Source organism: Geospiza fortis, unplaced genomic scaffold, assembly GCF_000277835.1.
Source record: "Geospiza fortis unplaced genomic scaffold, GeoFor_1.0 scaffold317, whole genome shotgun sequence".
Taxonomy (NCBI): domain Eukaryota; kingdom Metazoa; phylum Chordata; class Aves; order Passeriformes; family Thraupidae; genus Geospiza; species Geospiza fortis.
Window position 1 is genome coordinate 1680983 of NW_005054398.1, and position 26221 is coordinate 1707203.

At 45.3% G+C, this 26221-nt stretch overlaps 1 protein-coding gene across 1 annotated transcript in view; it reads left to right on the plus strand.

The window, feature by feature from the left end:
- Nucleotides 1-3214: 3214 nt before the first annotated feature.
- The window catches only part of ZNF592 (zinc finger protein 592), a 33570-nt gene continuing 10563 nt past the window's right edge, over nt 3215-26221 (plus strand). The window contains exons 1-4 of the mRNA XM_005425881.2: nt 3215-5509; nt 18741-18919; nt 24489-24665; nt 25436-25595. Of these exons, the coding sequence (XP_005425938.1) occupies nt 3215-5509; nt 18741-18919; nt 24489-24665; nt 25436-25595 (2811 nt within the window). The remainder of the gene's footprint in view (nt 5510-18740; nt 18920-24488; nt 24666-25435; nt 25596-26221) is intronic.

Sequence of the window (26221 nt, forward strand, 5' to 3'; positions counted from 1 at the left end):
ACGCGTCCCCCGCCCGGCGGCCCCGTTCGCACCGAGAGCCGCCCCGGGCTCATGAAAGTTTCACGGGTGTTCGAGCCCCGGGTCCCGCCTGCCACCGAGCCGCCCTCCGGTTCAGCCCTCCGCCCGCTGCGGGCGCCCCGTGCCCGCCCCGCAGCCCTGACAGCGGCCTCTGCCCCCATCCCCTGCATTCCCCACGCTTCTCGCTCCTGCCATCCCTGCCTTCCCGTGGGATTCCGGTGTCATGCAGTGTCCGCATCCCCTCCCGGAGACACCAGCCGGGCGTGAGCAGCCTTTGGCAGATGTTTTCCCTTGTACACTGTTTTGGTGAGGAATTGCCAGTGGTTAAAATTGTTAAAATTAGCAGTTTTTAGTGATGGCAGTGTACATGATAAATAATCCTCTACAGCAAAGGACTGGAAGTAGATGGTCATCAAGGTCCCTTCCAACCTAAGCCATTCTATGATTAATTTCCGTGGTGTAACTGAGGTTTCCTGCTTCACTATTAAGTGGCCATCTCAAATCTCCTCCGTAGTTTGAAAGCTGCAGAGCATCTACTCTCAGTCTCCAGGAGTCCCTGAGGATAGCACAGATAGCAGAAGGTTTGTAAGGAGTGAGTGGAGGAAGTGGCTCCTGTGGTGCCTCTCCTTGACTTTGAAGCTTATCCATAGCACATGGCCCTGGGATTTGACATCCTTCCCCAGGGCTTTTGTGGATGGCTTGGAGTCTTCCAGGTTTCCTGATTCCTGAAGAAATGTATATATAGTGAAGCTGATTTTGCACACTGAAATACAGTCTTTACTCCATAAGTCCTTCTCCTTTGCTCACTTTATGCACCTCTTCTACTGCTTTGCAAGTCTCAACCTCCACGTTTTCATTGGATCCCAAGTGTGGGTTTGCAGTCCTTTGTACAAGAATGATGGAGTAAGGACAAAGGTCTTTATTTTAGCTTTCCTCACAGGCTAGTTTACATAATTTTCTTTAATATCCTTTTTTTGTTTGTTACCTGTGATCAGAAGTATACAGGGTTAAGTCAAAAGTTGAAATGTATGTTATTTAAAAATCACTTCTGTTGATAAGATACTTATTCTCTAGAATCTGGGTCAAAACTTGCTTTATTCTGAGAAAGTGTAGCTTTGTGTATGACAAGTTTAAGATGCAGTTCTGTGGAGAAATACTTAGGTAGAGACTTGTGCCCTCATGATTGCAAAGCCAGTAAAACAGTGTTTTATAAGACTCAAAGATGAACACAAATCCTTCTGAAAAAGCAAGGTTTCATCCAAGAAAAGGATATTTTGAGATGCTGCAGATAGATGGGATTTGTCTTGCATTTTAAAACAGATGCAGAGAGGTGTTCCAGAGTGGGAAGGGGAAGGTCAGGAGTGATTGGCAGGCTCATTTTTCTCTGTACAAAACTCAGTCATGCCAGGTTATGGAATGAAGTGTCTTCCTTGCAGAAGGATTTGTGTGCCAGGGATGCTGGGAGCTGCCTGGTGCCTAGCTCTCTCCCAGCTGGTACAACTTCTCCCACCCAAAGGAATGGGAAGTTTCAGGCCCATGCCTTTGCCAACTGCAGTATTCTGTGTTGTTTCCAAAGTCCTTATCAAGTGCTGGGGATGTGGAGTGTGTGGATAATTTGGGCTTCCAGGGATTTCATGCCCAGCTGTGATTCCTTGAGGGAGGTGGTTGCAAATTATTGCATAGCCCTCTGTGGACCTTCATATTTGTGGTTTAATTTAAGAAGGAGTTTAAGTTCAGCCATACTTAAGCCAAGTAAATCTCTGCAGAGTGTTTTGCAGTAGATTAACCAAAGCAGCACCTCTGGGACTTGTGTAAAGCTCAAAGACCACTGTGTCCCTGTGCTCCACTCCAAGTGATTTGTCCTGGCCCAGGAGTTGTTCCCCATTCCAGCAGCCTGGCCAGAGGGGTTGAGCTTTGTTTGGTTTGAATGTGATGCTTGACAAACTTCTAAATTGAATGGTCAATAATGACAGCAGCCTTAACCCAGGCCCCTTTTGGGAAGGCATCAGAAGGCTTCTCTCTGTCCCTCTGCCTTGTCCCATGGTCCTGCTCTCTGCCTGCACCTCTGCTCCCAGTTCTGCCCCGTTGTCCTGGAATGCTGCCACCCCCTCAGCCTCCCTGGCTTGCTGCTGGCTTTGGCAGCATTGTTGCAGCCCAAGTCAAGTGTGGCAGGACTCACCTTGCCTGTGGATGCTCCTTGCCAAGCAGGAACTGGTGCCCTGCTAGTTCTGTTGACACATTTTGTTTTTTTTTTTTTCCCTCCCTTATGTACAGCATGCACCAGTTCACATAAATTTGGGGTTTAAATAAAATATGTTAGAAGAATGACTCATTAAATGTTTGTGAAGTCTCTGTATTGTAGCAACTCGAAAATATTTTGGTTATCAGTGTAAATGCAGTATCCCTGACAGTAGAGAACACAAATGTTCTAGTAATTCTGTGCTGTCAGTTTTCATGCATCTCACCAGAGCTTGTAGGTCGCTGTGTTGAGTGCTCCAAGTCCCCACTTCCTTTCTGAAGAGCTTAGAAAGAAAGTGCTGGCTGGGAACACAATTTCATCTTAAAATTTGGATATAATTCTTTATTCTATCTTTGGGTGGTTTTTGATTCACATCATACTTAAGGATTGCCCCTGTTTCAGATAATCCTTCTTGGATCTGTTGTATTGAAATATTTACTGAAGACTTCTATTATTTAAATTGCTCAGGGTAGGGAGTCATCTCACTTTTCAGGTCTGTGTCTCTTGGGCCACCTGTTTGCCCCTGCCTTTCTTCCTCTAGAAAAGACCGAATTCTTCTAATGTGGCAGTCTGTTGAGAAATCAGCAGTCATTGCTGCCTATTAGCTCTACAAAACCCCCACCCAAACAAAAAAAGACCTCTGCTAATGTACTTCAGAACCTTCTGTTGAGGTTTATGATGATGGCTGGTTTTGGATTAGTCCAGAGATGTCCCCTGCATGAGCTGGGTGTGGTTTCCAAGGTCATGCTTGTGCCAGCTCTGTTCTGGGGCATCCTGGGATGAGGGGATGCTTGCTGTCTAGAAGCACCCCTGAGGAGCAGCTCTGCCCACACCCCAGGCTTTGTGCAGCTGTGATTTTTGTCACAGAAGATGTTGATGCACATGAGTTACAAAGTTCGTCCATAGGGGAAATATATTGACAAAGTATTTTTTGTGCTTTTGATTGTAGCTTTCATCATGGGGGACATGAAAACCCCTGACTTTGATGACCTCTTGGCTGCTTTTGACATCCCTGATCCAACTAGTCTCGATGCTAAGGAGACCATTCCATCAGCTGGGGAGGAGAATGAGAATCACCTGAAGTCATCAGGAATGTGCATCGATGAGAATGTGTCCTTATCCCACTCTCTGCCTCCCTCTGATGCACCTGTTGTCAGTGTGATAGTGAAGAACACGAGTCGCCAGGAGTCTTTTGAGGCAGAAAAGGAGGGGAATCACCTTGGAACTGGTCTGTTACACAATGGCTTCCGTGGCTCTGATCTGCCAGCTGAGGCTCATGCTTTAGTCCATAATTATGGCAAGTTTGAGTCAACTTTTATTAATGGTGACAGCTCGAGAGGTTACTCTGATAAACTGGACGAGTCCAAGTCAGAGCCTTTGCCAACATTTAGTCAGTTTAGCCCCATTTCCAGCCCTGAACCAGAGGATACGTTCAAAGAGAACAGTATTGGGGATAAACCCAAACATGCCCAAACTCCCTATTTTCCACCACCTTCAATATATGTACCAACAGGGGCTTCAGTCCTAGATCATCTTAGGAAGGTGCCAGAGCCCGAATTAAGCATGTTTGATCAGTACTGTAAAAAGGAACAGAAGACAGAAATCCACTGCCAGCCAGAGAATAGGCTGGAAATGAGCAGGAGAGAGCAAGATAGAGCAGTGGAGAGGTTTGCAGAGTCAGGCAAGGACTTGTTAGATACCAACAGCTTTCTTGGGGAAGGCTTGGTGTTTGGAGACCTCCCTCACAACAATTTAGGAGATGGCAAGGGGTCTGTGCCCGAGCTAAACATGTCTTCATCCATACCACCTCGGCAGAGGCTAAAGCCGACTCATTCCAAGCTGTCATCCTGTGTGGCAGCATTAGTAGCTCTTCAGGCCAAAAAGGTTGTGTGTATCCCAAAAAGCGATCAGCCAAATTTTACCAAGGAACCTGGTCCTTTTAAAGACGGGACGAAGGGAAGTCCAAAAATGCCCAAGTCGCCAAAGAGTCCCCGAAGCCCCCTGGAGGTGGTGAGGAAGGCTGGCAAGCAGCCCGAGAGTCCTCGGAGTGTGTGCAGCGACAGCAGTGGGAAAGGCTCTCCTTCCATGGCAGCTGGCTCTCCACCAGCTATTCCCAAAGTTAGAATAAAGACTATCAAGACATCTTCCGGTGAAATTAAAAGGACTGTAACTAGAATTTTGCCAGAAAATGATGAGTTGGGCAAATCTTCAGAAGAGTCACCTGCAGAAACCTCTTCTGCCGAAGAGTTTATCAAATCTTTCCCATCCCCTGATACTAGTGCCATTACAGAAGGTGAGGCTGGCAGGAATTCATCCAAAAACGGGGCTGCTGTGGCTATCCAGCTGTCAAATGTAGTGAGTCCTTACTCAGACAGTGTGAAAATGGATATTGCAAACAGCACTTGCACCGTGTCCTTATCTCCACTGCCAAACTGCGGCGGCGGTGCCATCAAAGTGGGGGTCAAGAGGCAGCAGCCATCCAACACGGCCACCTCCAGCCTTCTTCCCAAAGCTGTGCACTTGGCAAATCTCAACTTGGTCCCCCACAGTGTTGCTGCTTCTGTTACAGCAAAGACATCTGCACAGAGGCGAAGCCAGCCTCAGGTGACGCAGATGTCAGTGCCACTGGTGCACCAAGTCAAGAAAGCTGCTCCCGTTGTCATGGAGGCATTCCATAAAGTGCTACACAGTGCCAATCCAGTGCCCATATATACTCCAAACCTTAGCCCCCCACCTGACACTAGTATTAATTTACCTGCCTCTGGGTATTGTTGCCTGGAATGTGGGGACTCATTTGCCTTAGAGAAAAGCCTGACTCAACACTATAGTAGGCGAAGCGTTCACATTGAAGTCATGTGCACTCAGTGTTCAACTATGCTCCTTTTTTTTAATAAGTGTAGCTTGCTTAAACATGCACGAGATCACAAGAGCAAAGGATTTATCATGCAGTGTTCTCAGCTGCTCATGAAACCAATTTCCATAGACCAAATGTTTTCACCTTCTCCTACAAGCTCTTCAGCCTCTCCAGCTCCTCAGACTTTTCTCTCCTCCTCTCCTCCACCTAAGTCCAGTGCTGCTTCAGGAAGTGGGGTAGGGATTTCTGCAAGCACTCAGCCAGCCTTGCCTCTCTACACAGACCCGCAGAGGCTAATCCGTCATGGATCTAAGTGTTTGGAGTGTAACAAGCAGGAGCAGGATTACACTTCTTTAGCAGCTCATTACCAGAGAACCTCAGAAGATAATGAGAGACTGGTAAGTCATCATTTTAATGTTATTAGTTAAATCTCTCCGAGTTTAAAGAGATTGTCCTCAAGGGGAAAAGTAGGCATAGTGGTGGCAGATGAGTTGCTTTGCCTAAAAAAGTGCTTATGGGGAGAATTTGGAATGCACATGAGCCCAGACGCGTGCGTGTGAAGAGATGTTTAGAGTTGTTTGCTTGCCTCCTTTCTACCCTCTGCCAGTAAAACGAGCATCTTAAGGAGACTGTGGAGATCCTCGAGTGTCAAAGAAAGGTGATGGAGATGAAAGATCTCTTGGATGAGGTGTGCAAAAAAGCTGTAGGGAGGATCAGCGGAGCGTTACCTGGAACAGGTTTTTGTGCTGTAAGCATGGCTGGAGGAGATCTGGCACAGTTCAATGTTGCCTTTCCTGCAACTGGTGCCAGAACCTTATGGTGTTATTGTTGCTGTTGGTGTGGCCAGCTGTGTGTTGGACAGGCCTGCTGTGGTATGTGGGGGGGAGGCTGGTTCTGACTGCTTTTGTCCTTTGGGTGCATAGCAGGGTTCAAGAGCCTTGTCAGTGGCTTCCTGCCTTCCTCCTGTGCTGCCCTGCTCAGGTCTCCCCCACCTTTATGGACCTGGTTGGAATCCCCTTAAATTAAACTCCAGCTTAGGTTTCCCCTGATGAAGAGAAGATGATTATTGTTGTGGACCAGGACCATACATTTTGTTTATGGCTTTTATTTTGGAAGACACGATCAGTCTTGTTTAAGTGTTAACCAGCCTGCAGTTGAAGAGGAGGAGTACTCCCTTCTCCTTATCTCTTTGGATGAGGTGAAGGCTTTCCAGGTTGGTGTGGCTGCCAGCAGAGCTGGCTCCCACTGCAAGGGCTGCAAAAATCCAGGACTCCATGCCAGCATTTGGGAGGATGACCACATCTCTGCCATGGCTGTCAGAGCACCTGCACTCTCCAGAGCTTCCCTGTGCTGCTCAAATGGCTTGCAGGAGTACTGAGGTTGCTGTGGTCTCATTTAGATAGTTTGTTATCTTAAATTCATCAGCCACCAAAAAAAAAATAGATTATGGCTGAATGGTTTTGATGTTGTAAAAAATGATGAGGCCAGAAGGGATCAGTGTGGCCACGTAATCAGGTTTCTTGCCTGAGGCAGGTCAGTGAGCACTGCACTCTGTCAACACACCAACTTATTTTTCAACTATAATGCTTTTTTAGGAAATGTCAGCAGTCTGGCATTAAAACTTCCAGGAGAAGGGATACAGTGAGTGCTCCAAAGTGATCTAAAATGTTAATCAGTGGCATTAAAAATGTACTTCCTTATTTCTATTGTGGGATTATCAATTCAAGAGTTCCTTAAAGAGGAAAAGAATGTGTGATAGTAAGTATTTTTAGCTTGTAATCAAATAATTTATTCTGTAACTTAACCAAGAATAGAGTTTACGCCTCTCATGTCAAGTAGTTCTGCTAGATGTGAGATTATTTTTGTGGTATTTTTCTGAAGAGAAGCACTGGAAAAAGGGGCTACTTTGGAGCTCCTGAAGCCAGTTCCTCCCTGTAAGATCTTCCCATGCTTACACTGCACAGGATGCATGCACTGCTCTGGGAGTCCTTTTCCACTGTATATTTGCTGTCCTGCAGGCTGCCCGGTGGTGCTCCTCGCTGTTCCCAGAACATCTGTTTCAATCAAGTTGTTACATTTCTAAAGGAAATAAGCATTTGTGCCCCATGCCTGTAATGGTGTGTCTGGGTTTAGCAGTAGCTGATGGAAACCATCCCTCTGCCTTTTACCAGAGCCCAGGTGTTTGATGTCACTGGGCTGAGAGGTAAAAGGATGGGGGGAATTCAGTGGTCTCACAGGGATCCCTGATTCTCTGAGCTGTCCAAGAGAAAAGGTGTGGGTGACCTTCACATCATGTGTAGCTCCCAGCAGTTTCAAGGTCTGAGAAGCTGAAGGTTTTGCATGTAGGGTATTAATGAATGTAATACTGTTAATCATGGTGTGAGAAGGTTGTAGGTGAAGCTGTTGGAATGTGTGTCATAAACTCCTGGACTAGGAGAACATAGCCACCTCTTTCTGAGAGATACCCTGACTCTGCATTAAGTCAATTCCTTGAGTTGTTCTTTCTGTTTTGGTGAGAAAAAGGAGAAGTGTTGGTATAAGCAGGAGAGGATCAAGTGACTGATTTTGCAACACTTTCTTACATGGTAGAAGTGGTTAAAAACTCTACAGAGTTGGGCCAGGACAATTGTTTTTTGTTGCAGTGGGAGAAATTGGGTGTAGAGAAATTCTTCCCTGTGCTGGGGTGAGGCTCTGGTGTGGTTTGCCTAAAGTTGTGGCTGCCCCATCCCCATAAATGTTCAAGGTGAGGTTGGATGGGGCTTGGAGCAACCTGGGATAGTGGAAGGTGTCCCTGCCCATGGCAGGGGGTGGTATGAGATGGTCTTCAAGGTCCCTTCCCACCCAGACCAGTCTGGGGTTCTCTGATTCTCTGAAATTGGGTTACTGAGGAAGGCATTGATGTAACACCTGTAGTGAACATATTTTAGTGCCCTGGTAGTGGTTCAAAACCACTATGTCCACAGGGCAGAAGATGTTGATTTACATATTGGTACATCTAATTAAAACCACAGTCCACAGCAGTTGTTGTGCTTGATCCACAGCAAGCTGCAGTGGTGGGACAATCTGTCAGGATGCAGAAATAGTATTAATTGTTGTGGGCAAACTTGGCTATGAACCACATCCCTAGATCTCAAGAGACTAATTATCTAGAGTTTTAGCATAGTTTTGTGCATTTTGAACAAAAACTGTGTATTTCTTCCTCCATACCTGATATCTATCTCACTGTGTTGAAATGCTGGTTTGGAAGTGGTGGTATGAGGTGTGATTGTCATAGTTTCTTAAAGACTGCAAAAAAACTGCACTCTGATAAAAAATACCAAAAAAATTTCCAAATTAATTTCTTATAACCTTAGGACTCAGACACAAACTCTTTACCATGCCTCACTGAGAAATTAGGAAGTACTGATGCTTTCCACATAAAGACTTGGATTGATTTATGCCTTCTAAGGAGCTTCCAGAAGTAGCAGGGCAGGTCTCCTTTGTATTATGGCCAAAAGCTTTTAATCTGTGACTGTTCAGATGCTTGGTACTGGATTGTCCCTAAAAAATGAGGATGCTTGGAAAGGGTAGATGAATGTATAATGGAAAGAGCAACTTCAGCTGAAGGGAAAGGGTAAAAGCAGTTTATCCTCAGCACCTGGGTTTGTACTAGAAGGTGGTGATCTGTGGAAAATAAGCCAGGTGATTTTTGATCCATGTTCTTGGAAGCTTTATTGTTAAATGTCACCAAATCTGGATGCACATCTGCTGTGACTGTACCTGGTGAAACCAAACAGGCTTTGAAGTGCTCAGTTATGGTGCCTTTAACTCAAAAACTGTTTTGGACATGGCTTTGGTGTGGCACCTTGCTCAGAAGGAAGGGCTGATCCAACAGGGTTGATGAAGAAAAGGAAGAGCAGGAGAGGCTTATTTTTCAGTGTGATGTTTTCAGTTACCCAGAAGCTGAAGGACAAGCACCCTGTGATAAGAGGCAGGAATGACTGGATTGGAGAGGGGGAAGGGCCTAAGCTGTCTCTGCTCCATGAGAAAACTTACCCTGTGCTGATACTGAAGACTTTTCACTTCAATTGGAATTTCTTACCATGACTTTGTGAATTATGAATTACTCTGACGTTTTCAGGTTTCCTAGAGCTGCTTGAAAGGGGATTGTTGGTTTTTCTCTTTCTTCCAGATGATAGCTTGGGAAATACCTGGTGTTACACTCCTACATGGCTGTGGGTAAATCCTGCAGAAATGGGATGCATAACTGTAAATTACTTTCCTAGGTGTGGCCAAAATGTGAGTGACATGGCTGGGTCACAGTTCTATTGCAGGAAGGAAGAAAGAAAGATAGTGATGTGGTTTAGACAGCAGGGAAAGGAGGAGATTTGGAGCAAGTGGGAGGAGGAGAGGGGGATGATGATGTGGTTGAGAAGGTGCTGTGGTTTTCTAAAGGAAAGACCTTTAAAAAAATGATGGAGAGCTTGACCTTAATGTTGTATTTTTAAACATGTACACGATTGCAGTTGCTCAGAGCACAGCAGGGTTTATTTTGGTACAGAATATGTGTAGGATGAAGGCAGTTCCTCCCAGCTGAATACCGTGGTGGGATGGGATCTCCATGGCTTGCAGGGAGGATACAGGCTTGAATAATCCATTTCAGAAACATAAAGAACTGGGTTGATTAGATATATGTTTTGAATGGATCATCTTAATGCCTTTTTTAGCAACTAGTGAGGCCAAATCTGCAATTTTTTCAAGCTTGTGAATCAAGCTGCTCAGTGGGACCTGTGTGCTGCTTTTCCATTGCTGAACTGCAAGAAGGAGGCAGTATGGGAATTTGAATAACTGGCAGGTTGGATTTGTTCAAAGCAGAAGCTGTGCTCTGTGTAGGCATTATCCTTGACAGATGTTGAAGAGGTGGTACCAGATGTTTGATTTAACTTCAGGTCTGTTTGGTTTGATACACTGGTGTGTTCTAGAGCAAGATTTTTGGGGGTTGAAGGGGGAAGGATATTGAAGTAGGTGTAGTTTGTGCCAAATTAATTTGTTTTTGGAATAGAGAAATGAGTTTATCCTCATCTCCTTGATGTTCAATGAGATGGTTGTTAGAGTACTGCTTGAAGAATGAATATACTGGAGAAGTTGGATCGTGAGGTTGGAGCAGAATCAGGTAAACTCCCAGAAATAATTGCAGCTGGGATCAGGATTTTTTGAGATCTCCTGAGGGATGGTTTTAGGTATCTATGGAGTTAATATTTGTGTTAAGGAGACCTTGTAGGATGACTGTGTTAAAAAATTTGCTGAACCAAACGAACAAAGTAAGAAGTCATGGAAAATGGAGAGTATTTTACAGGAGGTTAAGACTGAGTAGGAATGGTATGAAAAGCAACCAAAGGCAGGAGTTTTGATCTTGAGAACTCTTTGAATGACTGAGATGACACAACTGTGCAGGAGACTTCTGTCAGTCTGCAGCACCAGTCAGGGCTGTGGTGGTGCTCCGTTGTGCTAGAAATAACCGAGTTGGAGAGGAGTGTCTTGTTTTGTTTATCAGGATAGGTTGGAGTAACTGAGGGAAGAATGACCAGAAATGGAAACATGATCTCTTAAGGGGAAATGAAAACCCCTTTATGAGTTTAGCTTGGCAAAGGCCTGGTAAATGAGGGTGGGTGTCCTTCACCACTGAAGCAGACAGAGGATTAAGGTGAGTATAGTGGCACTTTCCCCCCCCCCCAGAAACTAAATCTGCCCTCAAGAAGTACTTCCTGTACTCACAGGAGTTGCTCTGGGCAATTCATCAGCATCAGGCAGTTTTCAGGGCTCAAATTACAGGAGAGGAACAAAGCCCATGCAGCTCCTGGTGCCTGCATTTGGGATGTGCTTTTCATTACAGGATGTTCTCTGTATCCACTCACCCTGTATCTGGTGTGATCTTTGTAGAAAGGAGCTTTTTAATTTAGGGGCAGTAATGATGCAAAACAGACTGAAGTAGATTTATGTAGAAAATCAGAGGACAGTCTGTGATCATCACAGGAATGAATTCTGGAAGAGCTTTGCAGCAGAAGTAATGGAACAAAGGACACAAACTAGTTTTGAGACAGAGCTTATTTGTTTTCTTGGCAAGGAGAGACCACAATAACATGTGCAAGAATTAAAAGTACTTCCTGACCCTCTCGGGCATAATTGTCTATCTACTGGTAACCAGAGATGTTTAATCCTTTTTTCTTTTCTTTTCTTATTTGACTTGACCACCCAAAATCCACCAAGGTAGCTAGCAACTCTGATAAAGTACAGAACATGAACTCAGGACCTCTGAATTTTCTTGAACCTTTTGTTCTCCTTCCTTTTTTTCTTCTTCTTTTCTCTTTTTTTTTTTTTTGTCCAATAAGAATTTTTCAATGAGTTGTGATGTGTCCTGTTTATGTACCACCTACACAAGTAATTTAAAAGCAATTTTATTGCTGCCTTTTCTTTTTCTTCTTCCTTCCCTGTCTTAAATCAATGCTTTATAATTTATTGGATAAAACTTGCCAGGAGCTAGTAGAACCACATGCTGCCCTGATAATTTCCCAGCAGCCAAAAAAGAAAGGCAGCAGCTGTATTTTTCCTATTTTTCTCTTCCTTCCCCCCTTCAAGTTCATGTTTTAATTTAGAAAACAAGAGGCTTGAAAATCAGCAAAAAATTCCCTTGGCCCCATAAAGCACTGTTTTCTCCCTGTCCCAAACCAAGAGTGATTAATGCAGTCCTTTGGTACTAGTGAGGAGAGATTTTGTTTTTTATGGAAGTTTCCCCTGTGGATTTTGTAGAAGCAAAGGGGGGATGGAAGATGTTATGATGAAAGCATGTTGGGGAAATGGAGCTGCTGGGAGAGAAGACAAAGTGGCAGGATAGCAGAGCCTACCCCAAGGCCAAACCAGAGCAGAGGATGAGGAGGAGAGGCTGGTGAGGAAGAAAAGCCAGGGTGTGGCTCCATGGTCTGCTTAAATCAGTTTGTGATCTGTTGCCATGAGGCAACAATCCCACCCTCTTCTCCTTCCCACCCATGCCTGGTCCTGGTGGTCCTGCAGGCCCCAGAGGGCTGAGAGCAGCTGCAGGGAAGAGGATAAAGAGCAGGGCTGTGAGCTGGAGGCCAGGACATGGCTGAGAGTGAGGAGGAGGGGATAGCAGGAGACAGGAGGGTGTCCTGGGTGGGGTGGAAATGGGGCTGGAAGCTGATGTCTGCTGGCACTAAAAGGAAGAGTCTGGCTCCTGCATTCTCCTTCCAGCTGGGCACCCATGGTGCTGCCCCAGGCAGCCTGGAGTTGTGACTGGAGAGCTCTGTGGGTGACAGGGCCCAGGCAGTGGTGATGGTCTGCTCTGTCCTGCTGTGAGGAGAAGGTGCCCTCTGAAGTGTCTAATGCTGCTGCAAACACCACGGGCAATAAACACTATCTCCAACCAGAGAAACTGTGGCTGCTGCATCCCTGAAAGTGTTCAAGGCCAGATTGGCCAGGGCTTGGAGCAATCTGGTCTGGTGGAAAGTGTCCCTGCAGGGTGGAGGAAAGGGCAGAGGCCTTTAACATCACCACTGTAGGAAAAGAGAGGGAATGTGTCCCATGTAGCGTATGGGGTCACACTTGACCCACACTTGACTTGAAAGTGTGGATGTGAAAAGTCATTTAATCCTCTACGTGATCATTTTAGCGAGCGGGAGTTCAGATTTCTAGTTGGAACTAAGTGCCCACCCAGCCTTCCTCCTCACACTCTTCCCTGCTCCATCATGGAGTCCTTCCCATGGGAGACAGTCTGTCATGAACATCTCTGTCATGAGTCCTTTCCACAGTGCAGTTCTTGAGGATCTGCTCTGGGATGAATCCTTTCCATGGGGTGCAATCCTTCAGGAACAGGCTGGAAGAGCATGGGCCTCCCATGGGCTCAGAGATCCTGCCAGAAATCCTGCTCCAGCAAGGGCTCTCTCCATGGGCTGCAGTGTCCTACAGAGCACATCCACTGTGGTGCTCCATGGATCAGAGAGGGACAACCTGAGCCACCATGGATTCATGATGGTGTGCTCTGGCATCTGGGCTCTTACTCTCACATCTTCTCCCTCCTCTTTCCCAGTTGCTGCCCAGCATCTTTTACCTTTTCCTGATCTGTTATCTCAGAGGTGCTGCTCAAGGGCTCGGTCTTGGCCGGTGGCAGGTCCATCACAGAGCTCTGTCTGACATGGGGACAGCTTCTGGTGCCTTCTCTCAGGTCACCCCTGCAGCCCCTCCCAAACAAAACCTTGCCACGTAAACCTGCTACAGTCAAAAGAAAATATGGCAGAACTGAAATTCTTGAAATTACAGCTGAGATCATAAAGAGAAAAGAGCTACAGATTTTGCAAATTCAGAAGTAAGCTGATTTGATGCAATATTGTCTAAGATCTGTGATGGATTTTTCCATTGCAATTCCACTCTGTTTCTCCAAGCTGTCGAGTTTCTAGATTTACATCAGTGCTTTAACCAGGGATTTTTCCATGTATAAAAAATGCATTTTGTGTTTATTTAATGGCCTTAGTTTCCAGAGATAAGTTTTTATTGGAGTGCCTTACTGCAGGTTAAGCATCCTGGTGTGTTGGGATGATTGAGATGTGTGTGTAGGAGTTGATCTTGGTGCAGGTCTGAGGAGGACGCTGGATTTGGGAGTGTTGAAGAGTTAGTGAGGTTCAAGGGTACAAATACAAAAGGTCATTGGGAGGAGGAGGAGGGATGCAACAATGAGGCTGAGGATGAATTGATGTGAGGTGGGAGTGAGCTGAAGGTCAGGCAGGCTCCCTCAGTGGCATTGGCTCCTTAGGCTGACAAAATAGGCAGCTATCATCTAAGGAAATAACAATTGCTGTCGTGCTTGGATATGGTTAATTAGAATGAAATCTCCAAATTAGGGTTCTAGGTTTTTCTTCTTCAAGTGAATAATCTTGAGTTTCTGTTGAAGGGGTGTTTTTCATCCATGAATTGAACATGTTAATGCAATGATGTGTGTTCATTTAGAGAGAACCTGGGCAGGAGCATAGTTCAGTTATTACAGCAACAGCAGATGCAGTTCTCTGCCTGCTGCTTCTCCTCTGATTGGTAAAATGTTGTGTAGCAGTGCTGTCACCTGGATGGTTGAATTAAGTCAGAAATAGCCCTCCAAGCATCTGGAGCCTGACTGCAGTGTGGGCCACAGCCAGTGATGCCAGAGGGATGTGGGCAGGGGAGCAGAGGGGCAGAGGTGAAGGTGTGCCAGCTGTGCCCCCAGAGCCATGGCATGGCAGCCCTGCAGTGCCATCCCTGCCGAGGGACACAGGTGCTGGCACTGCTCCCAGCCAGCCCGGCAGGGAGAGCTACTGACAAGTTAAAGGTTAACTTTAACTGGTAATTGGCCACTGTGGTTTTTTTTTAATAGCAAGAGGATCCTGCTAATCTCTGTAATCCCTTGGCTGCCCCAGCAGTTCTGCCCAAAGCAGAAGAATTACAGCTTGCAAAAGGCTGGATTTGGGAAGAGCTGGGGCTTTAGGGCACCACTGGTAGGGGATTTTTGGTTTGAATATGTTAGGGGTAAGCATTTTTTGAAACATTAACAGTCTGCAAATACAGTTTCTGTTCCCCTATGACTGTTTAACTTTGAGTCTTTAGTAATTTATTTTTTTAAGAGATAATTTGGCTTGTGAATCTTTTTCCTAGCCCTGGTTCCATGCCATAGGGTTGCTGCTATGTGTTTTTAACTGATGCTCTATGATGATCATGTCAAGGTGGACCCTTGTAGTCCAGGGGCAGCTCTTAAGTGGATGTGGACTCCATCACCATCACTTAACTCTGGAACAGCAAAGAGACTAAAACTGCTGGAATGTTTCTTTGCTCATGCCAATTCTCTTTCCACAGGCACTGTCTGGGGCAAAACTCTGTGTTACTATAAATGCCCTGATTTGCAAACACCTCTGTGGCCACAGGGTTGGGTTTAACAGACAAACTTTGTTTGAGTAGTGTACTTTTTTCAATCTGCACTGTATCTCAGTGAATATTTCATTTTTTTCCCTTTTGAAGAAGCTAATAAGTAAAAATGGGAATCAGCTCAAGTATTCCAAAACGGCTGAGCTTCTGAGCATTTGTCTGTGTGTGACTGTGACTTGTGGAAGAAAAGCCCAAATGAAATGTGGCAGGCAAACCAGAATTAAAGAAAATTTGTAATAAATAACTCTTGATTAAAGCGTAGGCTATGGGAGTATGAAAAACACAGACATTACACAACTGAATCCCGTCCTGGTAACATGTTTTAGAAATAACTGACTAATGAATGTCTCAAATTGCTGCCAGACTTCTTTGAAAAGTCATGGAAAACTAGGAGAGAGATAAAAATGTGACATCTGGAACCAAGTTATAATTTCTCGTACGAAGCAGAAGAGTTGCAAAAGGAAGAACCACTCTGTGTCCCAGACTGAGTGTTTGGTGGGGAGCCCAGCAGGGCTGCACACTGGCTCCTGGTGCAAAAGGGATGAGCAGAACCTCCTGTAATCCTCCTGGCAGGGTGGCTGGTCTCCTGTCTTCTGCAGCTGGTGAGAAAAGGATGAGTGTGAGCAGGAAGATACCAATTATGGTTTTTTTCCTCAGCTCTAGTGTGTTCCTTGCTTGGTTCATTTTATTACCCTCAGCCCTACTTGTTCTTTTTGCAGCCAGCCCCTTATCTATAACATGCTGAGTTACTGGGTTATGATCATCACTCTTTGCTGTTTAACTTTCCCAGATACCTGGAGGTTATTTTGAAGAGCCAAAATGCCAGCAGAACTTCCTGGGGTCCTTGCTCTGTCTTTTCTTCTAACCACTCACTCATCCAAGCAAACTCCTTCTCCTTTCTCAAAATCCTGTGTTGAAGGATGTTACAAAGCTGTTTGGGAAATCCAGGTAGCCTGATGACCCATTGCAGCTCAGATCTTCCTTACCCATGTGTTCATTGACTCCTCTGGAGAGCCTGGATCCTTCCATGGGGCCAGAAGGGAGAAGCTGCATTGACTTTTCCCAATTTCAGAAGTAGTCCTGCTTGAAGATGAGATTTTCCTTATTCTTACTCATTTATCTCTCTTCTTTGTCTGTTTACTGCCCAATGTCTTGGCTCTTCCACAAGACAGTCTGAATTTGGAGGCTTGGGCTGGTTTTTGGTCCCCCTGTGGTGTGTGGTGTCAGTGTGGGAATCCTTCTAGCTCCTTCCGTGGTGCCTGCAGGAGCAATGAATTAATTTAGCCTTATCCTCACTGAGTCTTGCTTTTTAATCCTGTATCATGTGTCCACACTTTCTGGCAGGCTTTCTGCCAGGCCTAAAGTAGATAACCACAATTTTGGTGCCTCTTGCTCACAGTCCCCAAGCTTTTCTGGCCTGTGTTGGCATGGTTTTGGTCCCTGTGGAGCCTTTCACATAATGCAGGAGGTGACAGGAGCTGGCTGCTCCTCTGACATCCCCAGGAGCAGTGCCCAGGCATGGAGCTCATCAAATCCTGAGTGGTTTTGGCATATTTTAGATCCTGCACAAGAACACACAGGGTGGTGAAAATTCAGGTTTTCAACATGCGCTGATTGATTCTGGGAGCAGCGGGTATGACGTGCAGGGGAGGAAGAGGTGAGCCTCAAACTGACTTAAAATCGAAACTAAATTGGTTCTGACAAGGCAGGATCTGGAGAGAGTGTTTCTCACTGAGTTTCTAGGGCAAAGGTGCTTTCAGCTTGTGCTTGTGGTGCCTCTGCCTTACATAATAGTTGAGATCCCAGCAAGAAGTCCCATTTTAACAATGCCAGGGAGATAAATTCTCCATTCTCAAGCCAGTTAGAAAAAAATATCTTAAACACAATAAAACTGCTTTTACTTATTACTTACTTATTACTTACTGCTCTTATTTACCATGAATTTATTGCTTATTACTTACTTTTGTAGCTCTTACTTGGGGATTTGAGAGTGCATTGGAGAATTAAAGGTCCCACTCAGCTCCTTGCAGAGAGGTCCTGGGGGATTTTCTATTTCTCATTTTCCCATTCCCATGGCCCATTTTGCACTGTTTTTCTTTGCTGAAATTAGGGGACTTCTGCAGCATTTGTAATGCTCTTGAGCTTCCTTTAATTGCCTATGGGTGTGTACATGGGAGTCCTACCATGTGGTTTTCCCACTAATTTCTCTCCTTCCTGGAGAAACAGTTTCTCCTCTAAACTTGAGTTGTGTCATCTCTTAGGTCACATCTGAAGCTTTCCAGGTATTTGGCAATTTCTGCAGTTTTCACTTTTGAGTGCCTAATTTTTTATTCCCTTCCACCCTGTGAACCTTTCAGGTTTGTCACAGCTTTGCATTTTATTGTAAGTGATGCTTTCTCTTACCTGCAGGGGTTTTGACATTTCCCTGATGGGTGTTATGTAGTGGAGCATCACAGAGGTGCTGCATGAAATAGCAATACAGAAAAGGGAGTTGGCCATTAATTTTATTCTATTTTTTGTCAGATATAGGGGCTTCTGTCTCATGTTTCTACCCTGGCTGCCAGCAGTGAAGTCCATGTAAATTATTTAGTTAAATTACTTGGTTTGATAATCCAGAATTAGCTGCATGCTGGTGTTCACTCTTAAGTTAGAGGAGTGATTTTGCATGGGATGATAAATGTTGGAAGACAGTTTTTGCTCCTGGAGGGCTCAGAGTGAGCTGGGATCTGCTCCAGCTCTGCTGGATGCCTTAGCAGGAGTAATGTGCTTCCTACAGAGGAGGAGTATCTGAGTACAGAGAGTTGAGACACCTGTGAAAAGGAGCAGAGGTTTGACAGCTGTTGAAAACAGGAAGATACATTCACATAAAAACTTTACATGTCAAATAAATTATGCTTCTGCAAAGAGGTTTTGATTGCAAGCACGTGTGTAAAAATGGATTTCATTAAGGATGAAACAGGGAGAGAAAGAGGCTTTGTATTATTTCTGGTCATCAGGGAGTTTCTGTAAGGGAACCATAGTTTGTGGTCTTGGAAAGTTGAAATTTCATCTGATACAAAGAAATTTTGCAAGAGACACAGGAGTTGTTTTGATGGGGAAGGTGCACATGAGGACTGCACTGCCTTCAAGAGCAGGTGTTTGGAGTCAGGCTGTAATTTTCCTCCTTTTTTGTGATCTTTTGGTGTGGGGTGAACTCTTGTTGAGAAAAGTGCTCTCCTTCTCAAGTCAGGAAACGAAAGTGCTGAGCATTCAGAATATCATGAGAGCTAAGAGGTGAAAGAGTTTGCTTTCCTTTCTTATGGGGAAAAAAGGAAATAAACAATAAAAGATGTGGTTTAAATATGGAATGGTGAACTGTGGAGGATGTTGGGAAAAATGATAGGAGGCTTGTTAAAGAGCTTTGTGCAGTTGGTGCTGCTCATGAGAGCTAAGAGGTGAAAGAATTTGCTTTCCTTTTTTATGGGGAAAAAAGGAAATAAACAATAAAAATATGGTTTAAATATGGAATGGTTAACTGTGGAAGAAGTTGGGAAAAGATTATAGGAGACTAGTTAAAGACCTTTGTGCATTTGATGCTGCTAGAGGAGCATGCCTGTTCTTCCTTCAAACCTGGAAGTTTTCTAGGGTGAATTTGGGGAGGAAAAGAAACCCCAAGTAGAAAATAACTACCAACTGTAACCTTTCTTCCATCAGACGTGCCAAGTGTGCCAGATGATGCTGCCCAACCAGTGCAGTTACTGTGCCCACCAGAGGATCCACGCTCACAAGTCTCCGTACTGCTGCCCCGAGTGCGGCGCCGTGTGCCGCTCCGCCTACTTCCAGACCCACGTCAAGGAGAACTGCCTGCACTACTCCCGCAAGGTTGGCTTCAGGTGGGTGCCCCCAGGCTCCTGGGGAGCTGGCATTTACACCTCTGCACTGAGGTATCCCTCTGGCTGGCCTGGATTGCCTGAACCCCTGCCAGGGGCTCAGAGACCTTGGCACAGAGCCCAAGGCACCTGTGACTTGAATATGAGCCATAGAAAAAATTACCAACCTTATATGAGGATCTGCAAGCCATGGAAGCCTAAGCAGAATAATAGTTAGTTTGTCACGGGGTGAAAAATAGATTTTTTGGGGTTTTTAGAATGGGGGTTCAGGAGGCAAGAGGGAGGAATCTGGGTGTGTCCAGCCTTTCTCCTTCTTCTTGGACTCCATCTTCTGCTGTGATGGTGGCACTGTTGGATTGGTCTAGAGTAGAAGCTCACTGTCTAACATGGGTGATGGGTATTGGGAAGTTATGGTAAGTAATGTACACGTAGTTTTTAGTATAAAAAGGTAACACTGCCCTGAGGCCAGTCAGTGTGCCTCTGTCTGACCTGCTGAGCAGACCTCGGCTGGCCAGAGAAAGAATTTTATAGATAAGAAACAATAAACAACCCTGGGAACAAGAAGAGAAGAGTTCTGACTCCTTCTTCGACCACTGGGCTGGGGAAAGAGGCTTTGTGACACATCTCAGGGTCACTCTGAGCAGCAGAAGTCCTGAGACCTGTCCTGGCTGTGCTCCCTCCCAGTTTGTTTTACAATTTCCTGAAGGGAGGCTGCAGACAGGGGGGGTTGGTCTCTTCCTCTTGGCAGCACTGACAGAAGCAGAGGACACAGCCTCCAGCTACGTCAGGGGAGGTGTAGGTGGATATTAGGAAGAAATTTTTCACAGAAAGAATAATAAAGTACTGGAATGCTCTCCCCAGGGAGGTGGTAGAATCACCATCTCTGGATGTGTTTAAAAAAAGACTGGCCATGGCACTGGGTGCTATAGTCTAAGTCAGGTGTTAGGGCACAGGTTGGACTCGATGATCTTAGATGTCTCTTCCAACCTCATCATTCTGTGATTCTGTTTTGTGTCTTCTCACTGGCAGAGCAGGAGACAAAAAAAAAATGGTCCTTGACTTAGGATAAACCTAACTTAGCAAAAAGCAAAACATCAGTGTGTTATCAATGTTATTCACATTCTGAATCCAAAACACAGCACTGTAGCAGCTACTGAGAAGACATTAACTGTTCCATCTGAAACTAGGACATCCATCCCAGGGAGCTCAGGCTCCCTGGGAAGCTGGGATTTACACCTCTGCAGCTTGGGTGTGCTTGTGAGGTTGTGGCTGTGTCTGTCCTGGCTGTGCTCTCTCCTGATTTGTTTTGTGTGTTTTTTCACTGACAGAGCAGGAGACACACACACGCACAAAAAAAAGAGGTCCTTGATTTAGGATAAACATAACTTAGCAAAAAGCAAAACATCAGTGTGTTATCAGTGTTATTCTGAATCCAAAACACAGCACTGTAGCAGCTACTGAGCAGAAATGAACTCTGTTCCATCTGAAACTAGGACATCCTTCCCTGGAAGTGTTCAAGGCCAGGTTGAACAGGGCTTGGAGCCACCTGGTATAATGGAAGGTGTCCCTGCCCGTGGCAGGGAGTGGATGGGATGAGTTTAAAAGTCTCTTTCAACCCAAAACATTCTGTGACTGTGAACTGTGTCTTACTTACAGCAGAAATGAAAGTGGATGTAGCTGGAGCTTGGCATGGTTTTCTGCATGACAGGACAAATTTGAAATGGGAAATAATTACTAACTGGATTTAAGGGAGGTTTCTGAGAGCAGACATTATTTTGTGGTGTCTTTGAGCTGAAAAGCTCTTGTATTGAATTCATATTCATCCAGTTGCAGCTGGATGTCTCAGGATTGATACTTACAGCAAAAAGATTGCAGATCTTAATCCTGTAAATCTCCTTAAGGCTTGAATTTATATTTATGTCAGTTGTAATGGGCTGAGGATGTGTGCCTTTATGAGAAGGGCATAGATTATTTCCTTCTGTGCCCCTGCAAATCTCCAAACATTTCTCATGAGCTGAGACAGGTGGAGAAGGCTCCCAAGGTTCTGGATGTGGTACAATATCTTTTCTCTTGCTCTAAGAAGATGTTACTTTCCCCTAAGAGCCTTCCCTCCTTGGCATGTTTAGATCACCTGGGCTGCAGCACAGCCCTTGACACATGATGGTTTGCTTGGGAGATGAGACTGGGTGATCTTTTGAGTTTCCTTCAAGTTCTGGTTTTTCTCCTGATTGCCATTAAATACTCTGAGAATACGAACAAACAGGGCAATTTCTGCTCTTGGAGATGTTCTTTTAAGATGTCTGCAACTTCAGGAAGCTCTGCTGTGTGGTTTGGTCTGAATCACACTGAGGTTTTCAAGGGCTTTTTCTTTCAACTGTGAAGACAAGAGGCACATAACAAACTAATTCTGAGTTTAATTATATACAGATAAGGTTTTTTAATGTGGGATCTGATTTGAGGAGACCCAGCCCACAACAAAGAATTAATTTCATCATATATTAAATGGCTGTGATACTGGGGCTGTTTGGAAATGAGTTAATCTGGGGAGGAGGAAAGCTGGAGCAAAAAATGTTTTCCCTGAGATGGAAAAAGGGATATGGAGGAGATGTCAGAAAATTAACTTGGGTTTGGTGCAGTTCTTGGGACTTCAGTGGCACCTGGGAATCCAGCAAGGAGAGCTTCTATCTTTCTACACATGACTTTAGCAGATACCTACTCTCTGTTCCAGGGACATTAATGAAGCTCTAAATGAAGACAAAACTCACAAATTATACTCAAGGATTTTTTAGCTTTACCCAGCTTCTCTAAAAGCTGAATTTCTTTAACTTCTCCTCTAATTCACATCTGCTGAAGCTCATCTGTGAAAGCTGAGTCCACTAGACAGGTCAATGTCTGGCTATGCCATCCTTGTTATCCTGCCTGTCTCTGCTGCAGGGCTGATGTCACTGACATTGTTGAAAACAGAAGAGATAAATTCTGGTTGCAGGACCATATCTAGATAATCTGTGGCATCTGCCCTGTAGTCACAGAGTGACTTCATTCTTTTCTTTCACATTTCTTACTTGCAGAGCTGAAAAGCTGAGGAATTCTTTAAATCCCTCCTGGGATCAGCTTGACTTTAGCTGCTTCTCTTTATGTCCCTATTTTTCTTGAATTTCTGGAGCACAGGTTTGGCTTTGTGATAAGTCCTTATTCTGTCTCCTTTCCTGCTCATAACCCTATGCTTTCAATTAAATTTGGGGTATGGTTGTTTTATTTGGAGTTGAGTCATGGCTAGTGATAGCACTGAAAATGAGAATGGCCTTCTACAGTTAAAAATGAAACTCAACAAGATTGTCCTTAATGCTCCTTTCTTCTTGGCTCCAAGTGTCACCTTGCCCACTTTTTCCAAGCCCCTTCCAGCTGTCCCCACCAGTCTGGGACTCATTTTTCTGCTTGGTGCCATTTGGAGAATTGGGGGGCTGGAAGGTGATGGCATAGGAAGCGTTCTGAGGGTTAAGACAACATCTTATAGCTGTTATCTCCTCTCACAGGATGCTTTCCAAGACTTCCAGCCAACCCTCCTTGCCCTGAGGGATCCAGCAGCACTGGGGATGATAGCAGGATTTGCAATTTGCAGGAATTACATGGCAAGCCCCTTGACATCCTCCATCCACTTTGTTCAGCTAATTAGTTTATGAGACCTTGTCCTTCTGGCACTGGGATTCTTAATTACAACGTGGCTGTTGTTTAGACTTCCATTTAGTGTAAATTAAATTAACCTGTGATCGTTTGACCCTGAGTTAGTGCTTGTTTCATTCCTCATTTTTTATGAAGTTCCTGTGATCGTTTGACCCTGAGTTTGTTTCATTCCTCATTTTTTATGAAGTACTTCCCAAAATCAAGCATCAGGCAGAACCATCTCTTTTTAATTCAGGGAGTATTTGTGGAGGAAGCCCCTTGGATATTCCTGGATGTACCAGCCATTCCTTTCTGCCAGGATTAGTACTTGTTCTTCCATTTATACTTGGGGAATTCATTCTTCCATAATAACCTGGTTCCTGGTGTTACTGTATTAGAAAGTCTCTTTCCCCCTCTCATATGGTTGAGGGTCATGCTTGAAGGCAGAACTACCCCAGCAGAATGTTTTCATGCTTCCCCAAAGATCACACCAGCTTCTGTCACTGCTTCCCTCTTGAAATTTAAGAAAACAGCAATTCTGTGTTTTCTTAAAAGTGTAGGGGAGAGGGTTTGGCTCCTTCAGGCTGGCTTCTGCCTAATGATCTTTTGAAGTGCAACTTCAAAGCCTGGGCTTGTTTCCTAAACGCTGCTGGGAGGCTGCTTTGGAGGGAAGGATATTCCAGCAGCTTGTTTGTTTATGATAGGGGCTTGGAGCTGTGCCAGGGCACGATAGCTGGGGTCCATGTGTGCCAGCAGCACTGAGCACACTCCCCCAGCAGCGCTGTGGGCAGACTCAGCCCTCAGGGGAAGGAGGGAAAGGAAGGGAAAACCTGTTCATAAGGTGAGGAGGTCATCCCTTGTGCATCTCTCACATCCCACCTATGCAAGGTCGGCCCTTGCATTACCAGGCTGCTCCAACATCTAGACATGCAGTGCTGGCTTAAGCAGAATTCCACTGGTGTCATTTGGATGGAATATCCTTGGGAGAGGCTGTTCTGGTCCCAGCTCAGCAGAGGTGCACCTTTGGGATGGCAGACCCTGTGGCTGGTGTGCTGGAGGCAGGTGGGGACGGGTGGCTGCATCCTGACATGCCCTTGGAAGTTGGAGTGTGGCATCTCTGAGCACAGCAGGCAGATGTGGGGAGTGTCAAAGTGAAATGAAGTGAGGCTGCTGATTGTTGCCATCTTGTGGGAATGTTAGGCAGGACCTGTCACAGGTGTGTGTCTGGAGGAGAGGCAAGCTGGGAACAGCAGGGTGGCCCTGCTCTCCTCTTGGCCTTGTTTTCAGCTGCTGAGAAGAATCCCTTTCTGCTTCTCCCTCTCTCTTCCCTGAGCACTCAGACAGTCCTTCCAGACAAGCACTTTGTAGGCAGCACCTGTATCTTAATGATTTTAATGAGCTTTATCAGTTCCTTGGGTGTTTCTAGTGCTGTTCTCAGAATCTTAGCTGTTGTGATTTTCTGGAGCTCAGTGGAGTACCAATTGCTGAAGATTCCTGACTGGATATTCTTTCTCTTTATTTTGTACTGGTGGCTAACTGGTATTTGTGCTGCTTTTTGCCACAGGGAGATCTCATCAGGTACTTTAGTCTTTCCCTTGTGCCCTGTGCTGGAATTGGCTTTCACAGGTACAGGGTTGCTATTCTCTTGAACCACATCTTCACTCTTTTTTGGGTTATTTTAGTCTCTGAAGGTTTCTTTTATAGATCTTGTTGGTACCATTTAGCTGTGAGTTCTGCCCAGAATTCCTGTATTGTATTCCTCCGTGAGTCTTCCACATTGATACAGAAGAGACTGAACTGATTAAATCAAGGACTCACCACAGCCTGGTCCTCCTTCCATGTGTGCCATTCCATGGGTGTGATGGAAGTGGTGCTGTGGCTGTAACTCAGCTCTTTGTCATGCCTCCCCCAGGTGCATCCACTGTGGAGTTGTCTTCATGACCCTGGCCATGCTCAAAGTGCACATCCACGAGAAACACTGCGAAGTCTTCCACAAGTGTTCTTTTTGCCCGAAGGCCTTCAAGTCTGCTGACACCACCATGGCTCACGTGGCCAGCCAGCACCCAGCAGAGCCTCACAAGACTACTCAGTAAGTGTTTTGGCTTTATCTCTTCTCCTTTGGTGGATGGCTCCAGGATTTCCCCTTTCCCTCACAGTTTTTTTTTCTATTTTTGGTTTCTGTCCTCGTTTAAGATGATCTGCTGCTTTGTCTGCCAGCAGGGGTCTGTTCCAAACCAGAGCATGCCTTGGTACAAACACAGTCTGCTGGGCAGGAGGAGAGGGCTTTGGTCAGGCAAGAGCTAAACATCCATAAAAAGAACTTAATTGTCACCTCTTTGTCCAGCAGGACCCTCAGTGGCACCTCTTGGTAGGTGGTTCCAGGGCATCTGGCACTTGAAGGGAAGAGGAGAGTTATCCCAGGCAGTGTTGCCCCCAAAAATCACTAGAGAGAAGCCTCCTGATTTTTCCACCCTGTAGCTGTTCCCTCCCAGGCTTGAGCTAGTGCCAAAAATCTGTGCTTTGAGTGAGGAACTATGGAAAGGTGGGATTGAAAGCAGTGTGTAGCTCTGGCTGGTTTGCTTTGTGTTTGCTCCCATCTGTCTGTGCTCATACACACGGGGTTATGCATATGCATAGAAGTAAACTTATTTTTAGCAAGCTGTGGTATGTGCCTGAGGCATTTTGATGTTCTTCCCAGTTGAGTTACTGGTTCAGTTGCCCACGTGGGTGTGTGTTGACAACACATGGAGAGCACAACCCTCCTCAGAAGTCCATCCCTTTCTGGAGTTGCTGGGATAACTTTTTACATTGTTTTCTTGAGGCTGAGAGACTGAATTTACTTTCTTTAATTGCTTAAAGGGTGATCTACAAATGCTCTTGTGAAATGGTCTTTAACAAGAAGAAGCTGCTGCAAGAGCACTTCCAGCAGAACCCCAGCAAGTTGTTAGTGGGAGTGTTTAAGTGCCCACAGTGTCAGCTGGTGTATATGCAGAAGCAGCAGCTAATGCAGCATGTCAAGGTAGGTAACTCTCTCCCTTACTGGTGCAAAATCTTATTTTTTGAGTTCACAGAGAATTTACATCAACCACGTGGGGCAAGTGGGTCAAGAAGTGGAAGATTCTTGAGGAATATCTTAGTGGAAAATACAGACTGCAGTGATTTACAGGATCTGGAAATGTCAGTGGAGTGGTTTGTGTTGGTTGGTCTTAACGCTGGCAGTTCCTCTCATCTAGATGCATTTTAGCTGTATGACAAAAACTTGTTTATACAGTTAAAGCTCTTTGATTTTTAACTCTTGTATTTTCATAGAGGCACAGAAGCGCTGACTGGTTTGGGTTGGAAGGGACCTTGAAGGCCATCTCATTCTACCTCCTGCAGGGACACCTTCCACTATCCCAGCGAGCTCTGGGTGCTGTCCCTTGTGTCCTTGAACACTTCAGGGATGGGGAGTCCCCAGCCTCGTAAAGAAATTAATTAAATTCATGTGGCAGCCTTTTCATTGGTTGGGAGACAGGAACAATTATTCCCTGCCCACAATGTTACTGAATTTATGTAGTGAAAGCTGAATCTGCCATTTTGGTGCTCCCCTGGAGAGCTTTGGCCCCTTTGCAGCAGCCTCAGAGGGAGGTTCTGTGGCATTTCCCA